Genomic DNA, 18691 nt, shown 5'->3' with positions numbered 1-18691 from the left:
CCCATCAGTGTGAATGACCACAGTGTTTGGCAAACTCAAAAAAGGTGAAGATGTGAACATGGCCCTGCAGATAAATTCTGCAGTTGCAGCCACATATTCCTGTACATAGAGAGGGATGGTGACCAGCTCATGCTACCACACATGTTACAGGCATGTGGGGCTTTCCTTTTTCCTGAAATCACCTGTAATTTTTGGCTAATGATACTTAAATTTACTTGAATTAAATATGATGAATGGTGAGGAAAAATACCAGGAAGCAGGCGGATGCTTAAGTTCATGCACATTTTATTGAGTAGTAATATAAAATGCTTTTTTTGTCATTGTTACACGTGCATGCTTCGATTGCCAACATTTCAGAAGTCAAATTACAAAGGCAAGGCTTTAGGCTGTAGTGAATTACTTGGGCACTTAAACAACTGTTAGAAAATATCAATGGACTTTAATTTGATTCAATTAAATTTATTTTTGATGTTGTTAGAAGGAGTCAATAATAACCCGTAACTCATATTATAAAGGGAAAAAAAAGTGAAAAGAATTACACATTTGTGGCACATGACGTAACATAACAGAATGACCAAACTATTATGACACTAACAGTTATCATGCACTTAAAGTTTCACATGTAACCACAAACTTATTTTAAATTTCACAAGTTTTGCTAAACATGCTAACCATATATATGTGTGCACTGACAAGCGTATGTTATAAAACATTAAGAATATTCTTTTCTCCTCTTTAGATTTTTTCAAAGCTTTTTCTTTGATTACAAAATTTCAAAGGCATTAAGCGTTTTAAGAGAATATAAAGTATGCCAGATACATACATTTCCAGTATAAGTCCAACCACTAAGCGCATTACAGTCTGATACAGGCCTATACAGCCAATTTTGTCATAAAAAACATGCATAGGCGGATTTTTACAGAATATAGATGCTTTTCACTGCACTTAATATGGTGTCTTGTTCACTATACTTAAAAATGCACCACTCATAAATATTAAAATTCAGCAAGCCACAACCAATACTTTATTTACCAAAAAAACGTAGATAGAACAGCAAAAAAATAGAATGATTATCATTATTCCAGTTTTGCTTATTAAAGAAAAAAAAAAAAAAAAAGATATTCACTGCCAAATAGGTAAGCTAAGTGTTCTATAAGTAAGAAGGGCATTCAAGCACAATAATGTAACCTGAGGTAAGCATAATCTGTACAAAATTAAACTTTCCTTTTTTTGGCATCTTTAAACAAATTTGTCAACATTCTTATATTTTTTTATTTTTTTTATTTTTTTTTTTCTTTGCATTTGTCCTTTTCCTTGCTAAAGCAATGCACTGAAGTCCATGTCCCAGCACCAGTGACATTAAGACTTTTCAGATTTGTGGTTTGGGTTACACGTACTCTGCTGGAGAGGCTTGCAATTCATTATAACAGAGATGCAACTGCGAGCAGCTTCGACAGAGTGAGGAGCAGTGGGGAAAACAATGAGCCAATCTGACAAGAGTAACAAAACATCATCAATAAATAGTCCTTATTTTAGTTTGTACATTATGTTAAAAATGTTTAATGTCTATTTGTAGTTTAGAGCTGCAAATGTAAACATACAATAGTTAGTAAGAAATTAGACAAATATGTACTGTATGTTCAGTAACTAAAAGAAGGCCTTTCAGTAATGTAAATAAAGGTTCCAATGCCATTGGAAAATATGTTCTATATAGGTCAGCAATATTTTTGTGTATATTTTCTACAAGCATTTATAGGCATATCCAGATGAGGCAAGGGCCCCCACTAAAATAGATCAGACTATATTTCTTTAGATGACATTGTAAACTGAATTATTCATCACCAACCCCAGAGTAAGTAGCATTTACCCAAATCAAGATCACCCATTTGCTGATATGCAGCAATCCTGACATGCCTTGCAGCTACAAAAAATATATTAATGAACAGGAAGTGGTCACTGAATATTGCTGCTGTTGCTGCCATTGCTGTCAGTGCCATTGGTCTCTGAAGAAATAGCCTTGTTGATAGAATTAAGGTTGGCATCTGAAGGAATAGCATCTCGACGAGGTGGCATCCTTTCGTTAATGCGGTCCAAACCCTTGGCCTCTTCAAAGCTAGTAATCTTATGCTGTGGCGAGAATCCTTTGATTGCTACATAGAAAAGGTCAAAAGTATAAAACAAATATTGTTAACACAATCAAAAAATGCATTATAAGTTTTTAAAAAATAATAATTCACATGATATGGAGTGGGAAAACACTGGATTTAAAATCAAAAAAACAAAAAACATAATGCCACTAAAACAAAATAAAACAAAATGCTATCCATTTGAGTTCAGCTCATTTGTTTTTCTTTCATTTTTATTCTCTGCACAGTTTGAAAAAGCTTGTCTTTTGTTAAAAATAAATCACAAAATAGTTTTGGTTGCTTTAAAAATTGTACATACAAATGAATGTAATATTGCTGGAACACATTCTTCATAATAAGCTTTACCCAGAAATGATGTAGAGTACACACCATCTAAAATATTACACACAAGCCTTAGGGTTCTGAAACAAAAATAAATTGCAATGCGAACAACACGGAATACATACTATAGCTGTGGAATAACAATTTTCTTTTTAAATATACCACTGTGTATGTAGGTAATTGATCTTTGATGTGTTGATAGATTTCCTATATGATATGAATGCCATTAAGCTCAAAACAAACATAAAAATATTATGCCTACAATAGTTTGTATAATTGTACAGTTCACCAAAAAACCTCAAAAAAACAAAATCAAATATATGCAAATTTTAGAGTATCTACTAAGTGTGAAAAATGTGCAGTAAAGCTAAAAGGGGCAAATGCATTAATTGCTAAAGACCACAGATTGACTTCAGGAAAATTTTAGAAAATGTATTTAACTTCATCTTCTTAATATTCCTGTAACAGCAGGTTCTGTTAAGATCACAAAGCATTGATAATGAAGCACTATTTATAATGCTTTCTAAACATTTGATGGTCAATAATATGCCTCAGTGAATGTCTATATAGTATCACCACAAAATCGGGTGCCTTGAATAATTTTTAAACCAGACTAACTACGTACCATAAAATACTTTTGAAAACACATTAAATACATATTTACGCATATAAAACAGAATTTTTAGTGCACAGACTAGCAATAATATAATTATATTAGTTATATAATGGTTCATAATAAAACTAAGCTATGAGCAAATCCTACTACAACGTATCACATATCTTGTACAATGGTATCTGAAGCCTTTATTTGAGGACAATCAATGCATGACAATGTGTAATTTCTTATTTTGTTTTAACTTCCGATTTTCCCTAAACTCTAGTGCAGATGTTTTCAAATATATCGACCATGAAACTATACTAAACCAAGGAGTTTTTGCTTTAAAATACATATTATCTACTTGAGATGAACTCCCGTGGACAATTTGACCTATGCTGAATATAAACGAAAAAAATGAATGACCCAACTGTTTTATACAACTCATATTAAAGTGAAAGCACACAGTAGTTAGATTAGGTTAGGAAGCATGGAAGGGAAAGAAAAGCAAAGGCCATATCAAAGCTTCTTAAAGTGCCTCTCATTTTAACATACAAAAAAAAAAGTAAAAAAAAAAAAAAGCAAATGAAGACCAACATTTTGCTTTAAGTTTTTAAATTTGGAAATTAAAAGTGATAAATTAGATATGAAATGGAAGCAATTTAGTAGTTTTAGTCGCTATTAAAGCTAAACAACTATATTCAAATTTTCTGCGGGTAATGAAAATTTGAATTAAAAAAAAGTTGGTCATACATTTGAAAATCCCACATAAGGGATTTCAAGAAGACAGCAATGGGCCTTGGGGAGGAATATTTTTTTTTTTAAGTGAAAAGGCTTCACTGACGGGTAAAGTGCTGTGCTAAGTTTACTGGTTTTATTTGGGAGCCACTTAACTACACGGCTGTAATGTACATAGAAATAAATGTTTATTTTCGCATACTGTAAAACTATATATACATTTATATTATCTATCACACTCATTTAAAGGCACGTTATCAAAATTATTCTAGCTATTCTTAACTGCTGCAAACAGCTTGCACTTACCACTTAATTTTTTAATAGTGGCGTATTTTTCTTTTAAAACAATACGTGGGCATGTCTATGTAAATTCATTAATGATCATGATCTTTTATATTTCAATTACTTATGTACAACTTCAAAATTGTACATTTATTTAACAATATGCAATAACATTCTTTAAAATTGCAGAACATATTAGTCATTGTGTACTATAAACTGCTGCCTATGACATTGTATAGGCATTGTTTTGCTCAAGTAACATTTTCTGCAACTTAAAATAGAATAATATATTTAAATTATTTAACAATAAAACAAACGAACACTAAACTTTCTTCTATACAAAAGTGACTTACTGCCGTTTAGTAAATGAGGCCCAGAAAGTGTTAGGAATTTACACCAATATTATACTACACACAACACAAAGTCACAGATATCACACAAAACGGCCAAACTGGCAACAACAATGCACACTGCAAATTAGATTTTGCTGATAGGAATAGACAATTCCAACATAAATAACAGCCCAATGTGCTGCTATTTAGAGAACAGTTGTATTTTCTCTTGCCGATGGGTTTCAAAAATTTCCTTTGACCATACTGAAGATCTTTTTCCTACGGAAAACCAATCACGGCATTCAATTTGGAGTGAAAAGAGACAAAAGTCCAGGTTCAAGAATAAAATACAACTGAAATATTGTTTTAAAGGGGAACATTTGTGGCTAAGAACAGAGAGAAAAATGTGCCCATATTTTTTTTTTTTTTTTTGTAATTAGAATAAAAATAATATACCTGTAAACTCCTAAAGAGTTTTGAGTTGAGCTTGCATATATATTAATTTCACCTTGATTATTTTGCTTAGATAAATACACCATCTCTGACAAATGCTGGTGTGTTGCTTCTTTTGCCTTCTTTTTAAATAAATATAAGGATCGATGTGGGCAAAAGCAACATTTCAATCATAAATGCAAATATGCGTATGCTGTGTAATGGGTAAAATCCATTTTTTTATTATAAAAGGTTGTTGACAAGTTAAAACTAATGAGTTTGAAGAGAAACACATTGAATCGTGACTGTCACATATATTTTAGCAGTGGCTCTGCTCTTTATAACCTTGATGAAATATATATATATATTTTGTTAGGTAATATTTGCTATGCTGATAACAGATACTACATTCCCCTTTAAAGCAAGCACATTTGGTTAATACTTAGCCACAATCGTTAGCCCAACACCCACACACTTTTTTTACAAGCTACAGCAAAATAGATACACCCAGCAGGACCCTTGTCTGCTGCAAGGGCAACAGAAAGGGGGCTTGCCAATTACCTTCATCGGCCTCTATAGCCTCAACAGTAGCTAAAGAGAAGAAAGGGTAGCAAAATGGATGAGAAAAATGAGCAGAGGATTTCAACTCTTATGAATCAGTCAGTGAGCAGCAAAGATGCAGGTGAACTAATGTTACAGTAAGTGCTGGATTTGGTTTGCACAAAAGACAACATAAATGCTTGACAGAAGAAAGGCTGAGCTCAGCTATTGTTTATTATTTCGCAGCTTTCCCATCCAGGAACGGTTAGATGTATACAAACAGGATATTTGCAATTAAGAAAACAGCTTTGCGGTTGTTAAAGACAGCAGCTACAAAGGACTCTCTTGCTACAGACATCAAGCTCAAGATTATATAAAACTATTTTTACAATACGTTTTCAGAAAGACAAAGTTTTTACATTTCATACCTGCATTACGGCTAGAGCTAAATAGTAAAAAATAGCTCAGAGTAGGTTGAGAATTAAAGTGAACCTGTTGTCAGGCTATAGATAGTCAAGTATGTAGATATTCTTAACAAGCAGTAAATGAGCTTTAAACCATCCCTCGCTGATCTATGTAGCTACAGGCTCCGAGGAGCAATTTTTTTTCAGCAGAACCACTAAAGTCACTAAAGTTCAGCTTACCTTGCTCCAGCTCCTTGGGCACTTTGTATTTAAATTGTAGATTAGAAGAACGAAAGGAAAACCTTATTAGTACTTCTGCTGTGAATTTTTGTGGATGAATTGTTCCACAGTGACTGTAGCTACAGAGGTCAATAAAAGTTTATTTTAAAACTCATTTGCCACTTGTTAAACTGATTGTAAAGGCTCCAGTTTTTTTCAAAACAACAAACATGTCATACTTACCTGCTCTGTGCAAAGGTTTTGTAGAGCAGCCCCGATCCTCCTCTTCTGGGGTCCTCCCAGCTCTATCCACTCTTCCCCCCTGCTGAGTGCCTCTATAGCAAGCTGCTCGCTATGGGGGCACTCCCGAGCCCTGCTCCCTCCTCGCTGATTGTGACAAACAATGTCTCCCACTGCTGTCTCTAAGCCAATGAGGAGGGAAAGATTGGAGAGAGCTACTGATCTTGTGCACATCACTGGATCGACATCAGGCTCAGGTAAGTATAAGGGGGATCTGGGGGGAGTACATAGGTTTTTTACCCTAATGCAGAGAATGCATTACTACTGTAAAAACCTTCAGCCTTTGGAACAACTTTAATAATTTGAGAAAACCGTACAAAGTTCCTTTTAAGGTTATGGCAAGTCCCCAATGGGACTGTATTGTTTTAGCAATTCATAGCAATATCTACCTGCAGGCATCCTGAATTTACTGGCTAGTACAGAGCTTCCATTATTAAAGTGCAATTTTCAACTGAACATTTTCTTCTTGGAGGTTTAGAAAATGCAGCTCTAGCTACAATTCTTTATTTTAATCCATAGCTGTCCCATCTCTGCCACAAGTTGTCCTTAGTTCACTCAACCCAGATAACTGGGGTATACTCTGAGTGCAGGGCATCCAGAGGGGGGAATCACCACTGAGCCTTGCACTTAGTGTATTGGTGAAGAGGGTGAAGCTAACATCACATTAGTGCCGATCTCTGTATCAAGATAGACCACTGGGAGAAAACTGAAGTGCAAGAGGACCCTATCCATAATGTCACCAGTTTAAAGACATCTGGAAAAGACAGGTAGGCAAAAAACAAATAATAAAATACTGCTGGGAGACAGGAGTCTGGAGTTGGGTTTTTATGGCAATGTGGACTATATGTTTGCCGTGTTTATATATTCATTATATAGACTGAGGTCCAAAAACGAATACTATAAAAAGGCAACAAATATTCTAACTTCATGTTATGGATTGTTTGATGGTATGAAGACACTGGCAAAAATAAAAACTAAGAGGTGCTAACCCTGGTATTCTCTATCCAAAACGAATAAAACAAGGTTTTGCTGGACTACATTCCGTAGTTGCTAGTACTACTCTCTGGTTCACACTACTTTCTGCATTTTCTGTTAGAAGAGTATTGAGGAACTACTACATTTTCATCCTCTCTTTCGGAAGCCAGTATAAATTATTGGGGATTAAGACATGTAGGATCAATCTGCAGATGTGGCAGTACGAAATTAGTAGACACTTGAGACAACAGAATAGGAAGACTACAGGGTTACGTTCTTAAAAATGCCAAGATTAATTCTAACATGCAGCAAGTGATATTCGGCCTTCTGAACCAGAATCATGTAATGCTTAATTTAAAACTATATACTAAATATACATAGTTCTTCATCAAACACATTTAAGCAGGCAACTTTATAACACCAACTTTTCACTACAATAAGTGACACTATTTCAAGCACAATTAGGATATAATAATAAGCATATCACATTTCAATATATAAAGTATCTAGCATTAGATAAAGGAGGGCTTCTTGTGATTAATTTATATACCTTTGACACAGGTGGACTGCTAATTTAATATAACAAGCCATGGCTGGAATGTAAGCACGAACAATTAAAAACACACCTAATAATAAACAAAATCACACTCTACTCACAATTGTTACTACCCAATATAGACAGGTAAAAATAGACCCTTAGCAGGGTTGCACTGATACAGATACCGGTATAGGTGCTGATACTGAGCATTTGCACTTGTACTCATGGAAATGCACCGATACCTTTACAGTGCGATATGAGCTTATACAAAACGAATGGACTCACATCGCTCTGCAAAGAATTACATGTGATTTGAACAGGAATGCAGTGCAATTCCTGTCTGAATCATGTGGTTTACCTGCAGGTGTGGTGCGATTTGAGCCATAAAAAAAAAATGAATGGCTCAAAATCGCACTGCAAATCCCACCATAGGGAAATCGCATGTGATTCAGACAGGAATCACACCGCATTTCTGTTTAAACTGCATGTGATTCTTTGCAGTGCTATTTGAGCCTATTTATCTTGTATGAGCTCAAATCGCACAGAGTACTTGAGTACAAATATCGGTACTCAACTTGCTGATAAAAAAAAAACAGCACGTAATGTCCAAACAGGAATGGAAAGATAAACTGCTGGGTATCACTCCACTGTTAGTAATCATTATTTGTATATCATCCATGAGACACACACACACACAGACACACACGTCTTACTGGCCTACTCACAAGTATGGAAAATATATGCAGGGACAAATTACAGAAAAGTTTTCTTTTTTAATTAAAAAAAAAAAAAAAAAATCACACACATACAGTATATACTATATTGCCCAAAGTATAGGGACACCCCTCCAAATCATTGGATTCAAGTGTTCCAATCACCTCCATAGCCACAGGTGTATAAAATCAAGCACCTAGGCATGCAGACTGCTTCTACAAATATATTTGTGAAAGAATGGGTCGCTCTCAGGAGCTCAGTGATATCAAGCGTGCTACTGTGATAAGTTGCCTTCTGTGCAATAGGTCCATCCGTGAAGTTTCTTTGTCACTAAATATTTCACGGTCAACTGTTAGTGGTATTATAACAAAGTGGAAGCAACTGAGAACAAAAGCAACTCAGGCACAAAGTGGTAGGCCACGTAAAATGACAGAACGAGGTCAGTGCATGCTGAAGTGCACAATGAGCTAAAGTCGCCAACTCTCTGAAGAGTCAATAGCCAAAAACATCCAAACTTCATGTGGCCTTCAGATTAGCACAACAACAGTGCATAGAGAGCTTCACGAAATGGGTTTCCATGGCCGAACAGCTGCATCCAAGCCTTACATTAGTGCAATGCAAAGCGTTGGATGCAGTGGTGTAAAGCACGCCGCCACTGGACTCTAGAGCAGTAAAGAATCACGCTTCTCTGTCAGGCAATCCAATGGATGTGTTTGGGCTTGGCGGTTGCCAGTAGAACGGCACTTCCCAGACTTCATTGTGCCAAGTGTAAAGTTTGGTGGAGGGGGGATTATGGTGTGGGGTTATTTTTCAGGGGTTGGGCTTGGCCCCCTTAGTTCCAGTGAAGGGAACTCTTAAGGCGTCAGCATACCAAGACATTTTGGACAATTTCATGCTCCCAACTTTGTGGGAACAGTTTGGGGATGACCCCTTCCTGTTCCAACATTACTGTGCACCAGTGACCAAAGCAAGGTCCATAAAGACCTGGATAAGTGAGTTTGGGGTGGAGGAACTTGACTTGCCTGCAAACAGTCCTGACCTCAACCCGACAGAACACCTTTAGGATGAATTAGAGTGGAGACTGCGAGCCAGGCCTTCTCCTCCAACATCAGTGCCTGACCTCACAAAGGCGCTTCTGGAAGAATGGTCAAACATTCCCATAGACACACTCCTAGACCTTGTGGACAGCCTTCCCAGAAGAGTTGAAGCTTTTATGGCTGCAAAGGGCGGGCCAACTCAATATTAAACCCTACGGACTAAGGCTGGGATGCCATCAAAGTTCATGTGTGTGTAAAGGCAAACCAACTAATACCATTGGCAATATAGTGTATGTTCAATAATTTATATCCATGTAAGGAGCCCTCAAAAAAGGCATGCCATTATTAAACAAAGTATAACAAATTACAAGCACAGCTCTACAGAATACCTGACTACTGCTAATCTGTAGAATCCAAAATCCATCCACAGTGGACAATCAACCTTATTCACTAAGGGGCCCCTTCACATTGCCCTGCTGCCGGAACAGCGCTTTGGGCTACAGAACTGGCACAATGCACATTTTATTGCATCACACAGATCCTTTTTTTTTTTTTACATATCTTTAGATGAAGTGTTCAAAGTGACACTTCATTCATGTCACTGTACAGCAGCGGAGTGTGCTATGATTGCTAGGTGGTGACCATGCAGAGTGATGCAATATTATGCATAAAATACTGCTCTGGAATGCAGTGTAACATTGAGTTCTGGTCTGAACATGACATACATAGAAAACTATGGTTTTCTGTGTGTCAGTGCAATTACCTAAATTATTCCATGAGGAAAAACGCACATAGTGTGAATGGGCCTTAAATGACACCGCAGTTTATCTTATTTGGTGCTCAATTACAATAATTAAACAATACATGCTGACTCTGCTTATTTGGAGAGCTATCCTTTCCAATTCAGTACCTCAGTTATTCGGATTATAACAAAAAAAAAAAGTAAATGGAAATGTATGTGTATGATAAACCTAGACTGTAAGTAAAAGTTATTGTGCCTAATCAGACCTTTATAAAAGCTGGCCATATACTGCTTGAATTTTGTCTAATTTCTGTGAATTGGTCAAAATACAAGCCATGGATGGCCGTGCAGACACAATCTGGCTTGACAAATTTCAGTTAGCAATTGAAGAAGCCAAGCAGCTTAACAGTGGCTGCAGCAAATCAGCTGCAGTCACTGTTTGGATACTCTTACTACCGCAGGTGCTGGCTTTTAGAATACAACAGCTGGCTGCAGGAAATTCATCCAACTGTTTAGCTCGGACAGGGTAATCTTTATAGGTATGGCCACCTTAACTTACCTTTTAATACTATTACCCTTTTCTTACTGCTTACATTTTTCATATGAATGATAATTAAAACATACTAACAAAAAAGACAAATTATTATTAAAAGTGTGTATATTTTAACATTATAGCAAACGTAATTTAGACAAATATATTTGTTCAGGATACTCCTTTAATATGTGTTCTTTTCTAGCAAACATTAAGTGGTATTATTTAGTAGATATATTTTAGAACACACGTGAATGTTAAATAAACCTGTAGCCAGGTTATACAATTCAAGGGTTTGCATATTCTTCTCAAATAGTAAATAACCCTGTAAATAAGCCTTCACTGACTTCTGTAGTTGCAGGCACTATGAAACAATCTTCAATCGTTCTCAAAGATTACGACGTTTCACTTCTTTACTCAGGCAGCTCAATACCCACTGCTATGTCTACATTCAATACTTTTGCTGTGATGCAACATGAATTACTCTACAGTGCCAGCAGCTATGAAGCTATATGATTATTTATAGCCTTTCTATACTTACACGAACAGGTTAGTCAGGCCAAAACCAATATTTCCATTTTTAGTAGGAGCTGGAAAGTTAAACCACCTCATTTTGTTTAATCTCACCTCTCAAGAACCGTGTAAGAAATGAGCAGCCTACAAGCACCTTTGTATAGAGAAAATGAAAACTATTTTATTCAAAGTAGTGCACAACAACCATTGCTGTTTTAGCTAGGTATTAGTGTAATTACATGCTGTAAATTCCCTGTATTGTTTTTTTGCCTTACCTTATAATGATGGGCTTACATGTTGTGGCTACAGTTTGCAGTGTCATTGCCGATTAATTTCCCTATCAATACATTTTTAGCTTGTACTTAAGGACAGACAATCTCTTGTTCTGGGTCACACAGAACCCAGCACCTGCAATGCCATTTCCTCTGTGTTGCATCACAAATGTGGGAGTACTAATGTGATGGAACTCATCTCTTTCAACATGGTGAGCTCTCTGTTAATTGCATTGCTCGTGTCTCTTTCAAAACAAAATACTATTTAGCTCTCACCTGCAGAGAACTGGTCTCAGAGACCCCATGATTAAAGGATATGCAGTTTCTTCACAGGAAATGTTAGTTCCCACTCTACAGACAGAGGCCATACATTAGTGTTTGCAGTCCCATGTCTCATTTTTTAAAACAAACAAAAACCTGACCAAGGAATATGAATATTTCCTCTGCTATAGGCTGTGTGTACACGTCAACAAATGACATTATGAAACTGCATGATCATTGCACATATTATGTAAGTGCAAAACACAAGGTGCAGGTGGGAAGGCTTATAATGCCTTAAAGAGACTGAAATGTAAAATGAATGTGGCCAAGTTGAGATACAATGTCCAGGCTCCCACAGTCAGACAAGCATTTTTAAATGTGAATTCATTATCATTTTTTACTATTCAGAGTATTCTTGAATACTTTTTAGAGTATTCAAGAAATAGGAAACCAGGGATTGGATTCTAGACTTCGCCTATGACCAAACTCACACTTTTGGGAGGACCAATCCTTTTAAAAATATATACTAAAGTTAGGGGAGTACTAATATCATTCTCTCACACTGTGACTGAGATATTATGAATCAGAGATACATTTAAAACTTAGACAAAAAATATGGATCATGTTTGCTCAGTCCTGCATTATCCCTGAGAAGGTATCTCCAGATATCCAAAGAAAGAATGGCCTTTTCCTAATAGGATATTGATTTGAAGGGATCTAAAACAGGATTGGGCAAACAGAAAATGCCTAGAAGGAGGCAACCATCAACCCCCAGACATACATACAAAAGCAAATAGTCAGAAGATGCCCAGACCACAGAATCTGAACACGGAGCAGCCATACTAAAGAATAGGCCTAGCTACTCCAAGTGAGGAGTCGGATTCCACAATTCAGAGATTTAGGATCCATCCTAAGCTATGAAGAGTCTATACTGTCTGGCAGAGCCTGTGCCAACTGTTCTCTCAGCAAGCAGTCATCCAGACATCCCACAACGGGAACACCCTGAGTGGAGGAGGGCAAGAACAAATCAAAGAATAGGAATGAGGAGTTTGCAGCTACACTGGACATTGACAGAGTCTGCACCAACTATTCTGTGAGCTTGAAGAAATTTTGATATCCTAAAATGGAAACAGTGCAGTGCAGATCAGGGCTCGAACAGGTCACAGTCTGGGAGCAGAGAGTTAGCAGCTTTCCTTACAGAAGCAAAAAGGTCTGGCCTGAGCTATGTTCAGAGTCAAGCCCAGGTACTCCAAGTGATTATTCCCCTCCAACACAGATTTTTAAAGGCTCAGGATCCAACAGAATCTTTTCCAAGGTTTGCATTGTTCCCACCACACTGTGTCAAGACTTGTACTGACCATACTCACAATGGGAGTTCATCCAAACTTCTAACACTGGCCATAGCCTGGGAATGTAATAGACCAGCACAGTTAACAGAACCTTATGCACACACAAGGTGCTGATGACAGTCCAAAATAATAGGACACCAAATGTGAATACCATAGACCCACAACAAAATAAAGAAATTATTGATGCAAAAAAAATGGAGCACATGCAAGCATGTGTCCTTAAAGTCTACGGGGGCCAAAAAGTCTCCCTGATGGGGAGGCTCAGACCGATCTGGTAAAAATGGTCTTAAATGGGTCAATCAAAGACATATAGGACCTAAAGTTCAAGGTAGGCTTGTCTACTACACTTGGTATCGTTAGGTGGTCCCCCATCCAAGTACTAACCAGGACCAACCCTGCATAGCCTCAGATCAGACTAGATCAAGAGATTTAATGGTGATGTGGTCACAGGCTATATTTCCTCCTTATGTTCTAGAGCTGTTAAAAGGTTGGAAGAAAAAAAACAAAAACTGTTAAGCCACAGGAACTAGGGTGATAATAGCTTTCTTTAAAAAAAAAAACTTTACATTTACAGAGGAAAATGGGAAAAATTATCCTAGGAGTGGGCAAACAACACCTCCTATACCTAGCTATATTGAATGCTGCCTACTGAGGCATCTGCAAAGAGTGTAGATGCCCTCACCCTCCTCATTATGAAAAACAAGAAGGTATCTCATGATGAAGAAGAGAGCATGTAGGTTAAGATCTGGCCTTGAATGAGCCTGGGATTAAGGAAAGGACATCTTCTTAGCATCTGGTGAGGAGTATCCTGATAGAGGCCTGGGATTCTTCTGTTGTGGCAAATGAAAATTTTAGCCACCAGTGGCACCCTGGATGAAGTTGTCTAAAGCAGTTTCCAAGCTGCTGTAACTGTACCTTAAACGTCTTGCATATTAAATTTTTACTCCGTGCTTGCTCTGCAGCTCAGCATTTCCACCAAAGAGTACTTCACACATTCACTAACAAGAGACTCAGACAAAAATATAGACAGGAGAATCCACATTAACTCAAAGTGTTCTAGGACATGAATTTGAAGTAGGGCTGGGTCTGTTCCATGAGTTTACTCCGTGCATAAAAAAAGAAGGATTTTTAAGCATCCCTCAAACACCTATGGGATTTTTTTAACACAGGCAAAACCTCACTGTATTTAATATTGCTTTTGTTATACTGGAACTTCACCAGGTCAAAAGAGGAAATAGTTCACATAATAATTAAAGATTCCCCATGTAAGCTCTGGACTGAAAATGTATATGAGAGGTAAACAGTACATAACAAGTCTACAATCATTTTTCCAGGACAAAGAGAAGGAACGCATGGGAAATCAACGGTCCTAAGGCTTCTAAGATAGCAACAGCTGCATATGAATAGAAATTTTCCATGTTGTCAGCATTAGCCTGTACAGAAGAAATCAATATAATAATTACAACGCTGCAGTCCTTAAACTGATGACTGAAGCCCAAAGATTGGGCAGAAAAAGGTGGCTTAGAGAAGTATCACACCTGTGAGACAACCAAGCCTTTGCAATGAAGGAGAGAAGGCAACTGTCTCAGCAAAACACCCTACAAGCCTCTTTCAGATCCCCTGAAACACAAGGTGTAAAGCACCACACTTGCACCTCCAACCACCACAGTGTAAAATCTGCTGACCAGGGGAAAAAAAACACACTCTACTAGGCAGGACTCACCTGCAACCTTGAATGCAGCAGTCAGAGCTGCTATCCAATCTTGTGAATTTGCCATGATGTGGATGTTAGCAGCAATCTTTCCTCCATGCTATTCAGCCTCTGGCACAATAAGAAGTGCATCATCTCAAGCCGCCAACAGTGATGTCATGCCATACCAAATTGAGGACTTGGGGTGCACACCACCACCAAAGGCTGCAATACTGAGCACCACGAATGCACCGCAGGCCCCTCACTACAGATACAGAGGGGAGGAGGACAGGGTTCACCAACTTGTGGGCTTCAGGATTCGACCCCTACATGATCTGGAGGTCAAGTTCCTGAAAAGGAGTAGAAGGGGCCCACTGAAAAATGTAGGAAAGATAATGCAAGGAATGCACAGAAGATCTGCATCCAGAAGGGGACTGCTGACCCAAGGACTATTCAGTCAGGATTAAACAGGAAACATTTTGCTGCTCCTGGACTGTAAGAAGCACAATCTAAATTGAGGAAAAAGGGGATATGGAAGGAGGTTTTCACTGTTATCATTGTGTTTCCTGTAGAAAGAGAAACCAATCATCTCAGGTTGCTACCCTGAAAGATGATTGAAGAAAAGCATGTTCTGTAAGATTATGCAATCACATAATACCCTAGTACTTTTCATTTTAGTTATGAATAATTGACCTTAATTTTGAATGTTTAGTTATAATTATGTTTTTATCATAACAAAAAGACTACTAGCTAAAATAGCTAAACAAAACGCTGCCATTTACAGAGATTTATATGTATCTATATCTCTATGGTGCAAATTTTGCATGCAGATATACAAGAAACTGAACTGGTAACTTAAACTGAAAATAGGCTGAATAACAAACTTTGATGTAATCATTCTAATGTAAACTTCTAAATTAGTCATTTTAAAGCTGCAAGGATTTTACGAATAATCGCTAATCAGCAGAGTTCTCTCCCATATACGAGTATGAATTTTGCAGACACTACATACCTCTATAAATAGCTAGTTCAGACTTAATAATCTATATCACTGAAAAAATCATGATGATACAGGATTACAGCAACATAATACATAGTACAAATGCATATTTACAAAAAATAAACCAACTTATCGAGTTGTAACATTAGTATTCTAACAATTTCATAAACCAAATTACACATTTAGTGCTCTACAGTACATAGCAAAGACATAACTGGCAATTCTTAATTATCTATAGGGAATACTGTTTTTATAAAAATAACAAACAAGAGATTTTAAATTGCTGCACAGATGACCTAGGATTGGTTGCCAGTCATGCAATGCATTGTTTATGTAGCCACAACATTTGGGCCCTGAAGGATGAACCTGGAGTTTCACAGCTATGGCACACATCTAGTCTCCATTTACATAAAATATTAAACACTTCTAACCTAGATGACAGATTTCAAACCATTAACAATGAATCATTCTAAGCCAATATTTCTAGATTTCACATTCAGTTTTTCTAGCTCAAATTTCTTTCAAATGTTTTAATTTCAACACTTTGTGGATTTGGACATCCTTTTAGTGTCAAACATCAAACAGAAGAACATCATTTAAAAATGATCTCCCGTAATATCTATGATATATACATTTTATATTTTAACACTATTATCTCTTTACAGCAATTGTCATATACGTATATAGACATATATTATGCGTTTAGTAAAGATTTCACCATCAAACCTTTTTTTTTTTACTTAATTAATTTTGGTGGCATGTGTACTCTCCTCAGTGAAATTCTGGGAGTTTTCTTCTAGAACTGTAACTAGAAAAAGATGTATTTTGTTAGAATGCAAATTAAACCTCTCTTACCGCTCTGGAGAGATGGTTTTCCTCCAGAAAGAACTCCACTCGGCAGCATCCCAGTAGGTGTGAGACCTTTCAAAGTCAACACGCTTTCACTCTCTTCTCTGTTAAAAAAAAAAAAAAAAAAAAAAAGTGATTCATTATTGATAATTAACTTCAGAAACTATGGATATGCCTATTGATTGGTACGAAGCATATCTTTTATAAATTTTTAGATGCAATTAATTCTTTGCATTGCAGTAACTGAATTGGTTACATGTCTATTGTGAATCAGGATAACCTTTGTTGCAACAAAACAAAAACAGAAAATAACAGCCATAACATTTTAAGTGTTGATCGAAAGAACAATTATTCTCAGCTTCACCACACCACAAAGTTACAGAAAAAAAAGTTATAACATGGAAGGTACGGGGCAACATCTTTTGCAATGCAATCACATAGTTAGAGCATCATACCCAATAGCACCTCAGCATCCAAAGAAGGCAGAATGGTGCTTTCAACAGAACATTCTGGGTTAAATTTTACAATAATAACATGATATGGGTATAAAAGGACCCATATTGAAGGATGTGACTACTGCAACACATGGCTCTAATTATATTTATAAAGGAAGTTAACGAAGTGGAGATTTTTCAGCAAACTGCATAAATTAAAGGGCAGTTTATAATGCAAACACAATCTGAATAACTGAAGTTTTTTTTACTAATGTACCATATAAATACGCAAACTAAGATAATGCAAGCATTCCAGGTAATTCCTAATCAGCAGGAAAGGAAATGTAGCCAGATACACTGGCTTATCATGGGTAAAAACGATAAACAACGGCAGGAAATTGTTCAACAAGACTTACTGCATTTTCTTGGGTGGTATACTCTACCTCTGCCCATAAATACAGTGGGGCAAAAAAGTATTTAGTCAGCCACCAATTGTGCAAGTTCTCCCACTTAAAAAGATGAGAGAGGCCTGTAATTGGCATCATAGGTAGACCTCAACTATGAGAGACAAAATGAGAAACAAAATCCAGACAATCACATTGGCTGATTTGGAAAGAATTTATTTGCAAATTATGGTGGAAAATAAGTATTTGGTCAATATCAAAAGTTCATCTCAGTACTTTGTTATATATCCTTTGTTGGCAATGACAGAGGTCAAACGTTTCCTGTAAGTCTTCACAAGGTTGGCACACACTGTTGCTGGTATGTTGGCCCATTCCTCCATGCAGATCTCCTCTAGAGCAGTGATGTTTTGGGGCTGTCGCTGGGCAACACGAACTTTCAACTCCCTGCAAAGGTTTTCTAAGGGGTTGAGATCTGGAGACTGGCTAGGCCACTCCAGGACCTTGAAATGCTTCTTATGAAGCCACTCCTTCGTTGCCCGGGCGGTATGTTTGGGATCATTGTCATGTTGGAAGACCCAGCCACGTTTCATCTTCAATGCGCTTGCTGATGGAAGGAGGTTTGCACTCAAAATCTCACGATACATGGCCCCATTCATTCTGCCCTGTACATGGATCAGTCGACCTGAGAAACAGCCCCAAAGCATGATGTTGCCACCCCCATGCTTCACAGTAGGTATGGTGTTCTTTGGATGCAACTCAGCATTCTCTCTCCTCCAAACAGGACGAGTTGTGTTTCTACCAAACAGTTCTATTTTGGTTTCATCTGACCATATGACATTCTCCCAATCCTCTTCTGGATCATCCAAATGCTCTCTAGCAAACTTCAGACGGGCCCGGACATGTACTGGCTTAAGCAGGGGGACACGTCTGGCACTGCAGGATCTGAGTTCCTGGCGGCGTAGTGTGTTACTGATGGTAGCCTTTGTTACGTTGGTCCCAACTCTCTGCAGGTCATTCACTAGGTCCCCCCGTGTGTTCCTGGGATTTTTGCTCACCGTTCTTGTGATCATT

General features: G+C 37.3%; 1 protein-coding gene across 4 annotated transcripts in view; it reads right to left on the bottom strand.

Annotated features, from left to right (window-relative positions):
- Positions 1-268: 268 nt before the first annotated feature.
- PPP3CA (protein phosphatase 3 catalytic subunit alpha) overlaps positions 269-18691 on the bottom strand; it is a 395516-nt gene continuing 377093 nt past the window's right edge. For 2 of the 4 annotated variants that reach the window (XM_089680545.1, XM_089680546.1), the window contains 3 exons: positions 16789-16886; positions 5409-5438; positions 269-2150 (listed from right to left, as the gene is read on the bottom strand). In XM_089680545.1, coding sequence (XP_089536671.1) covers positions 1954-2150; positions 5409-5438; positions 16789-16886 — 325 coding nt within the window. In that variant the 3' untranslated portion in view covers positions 269-1953. The remainder of the gene's footprint in view (positions 2151-5408; positions 5439-16788; positions 16887-18691) is intronic. The other 2 variants (XM_089680547.1, XM_089680548.1) reach the window with 1 other exon arrangement.

Source organism: Staurois parvus, unplaced genomic scaffold (genome assembly GCF_062004578.1).
Source record: "Staurois parvus isolate SC_StPar_1 unplaced genomic scaffold, SC_StPar_1.0 ptg000244l, whole genome shotgun sequence".
In the NCBI taxonomy this organism is placed as follows: domain Eukaryota; kingdom Metazoa; phylum Chordata; class Amphibia; order Anura; family Ranidae; genus Staurois; species Staurois parvus.
Note: the sequence above shows the minus strand (reverse complement) of the source record. Positions and strands in the feature narration are given on the sequence as shown.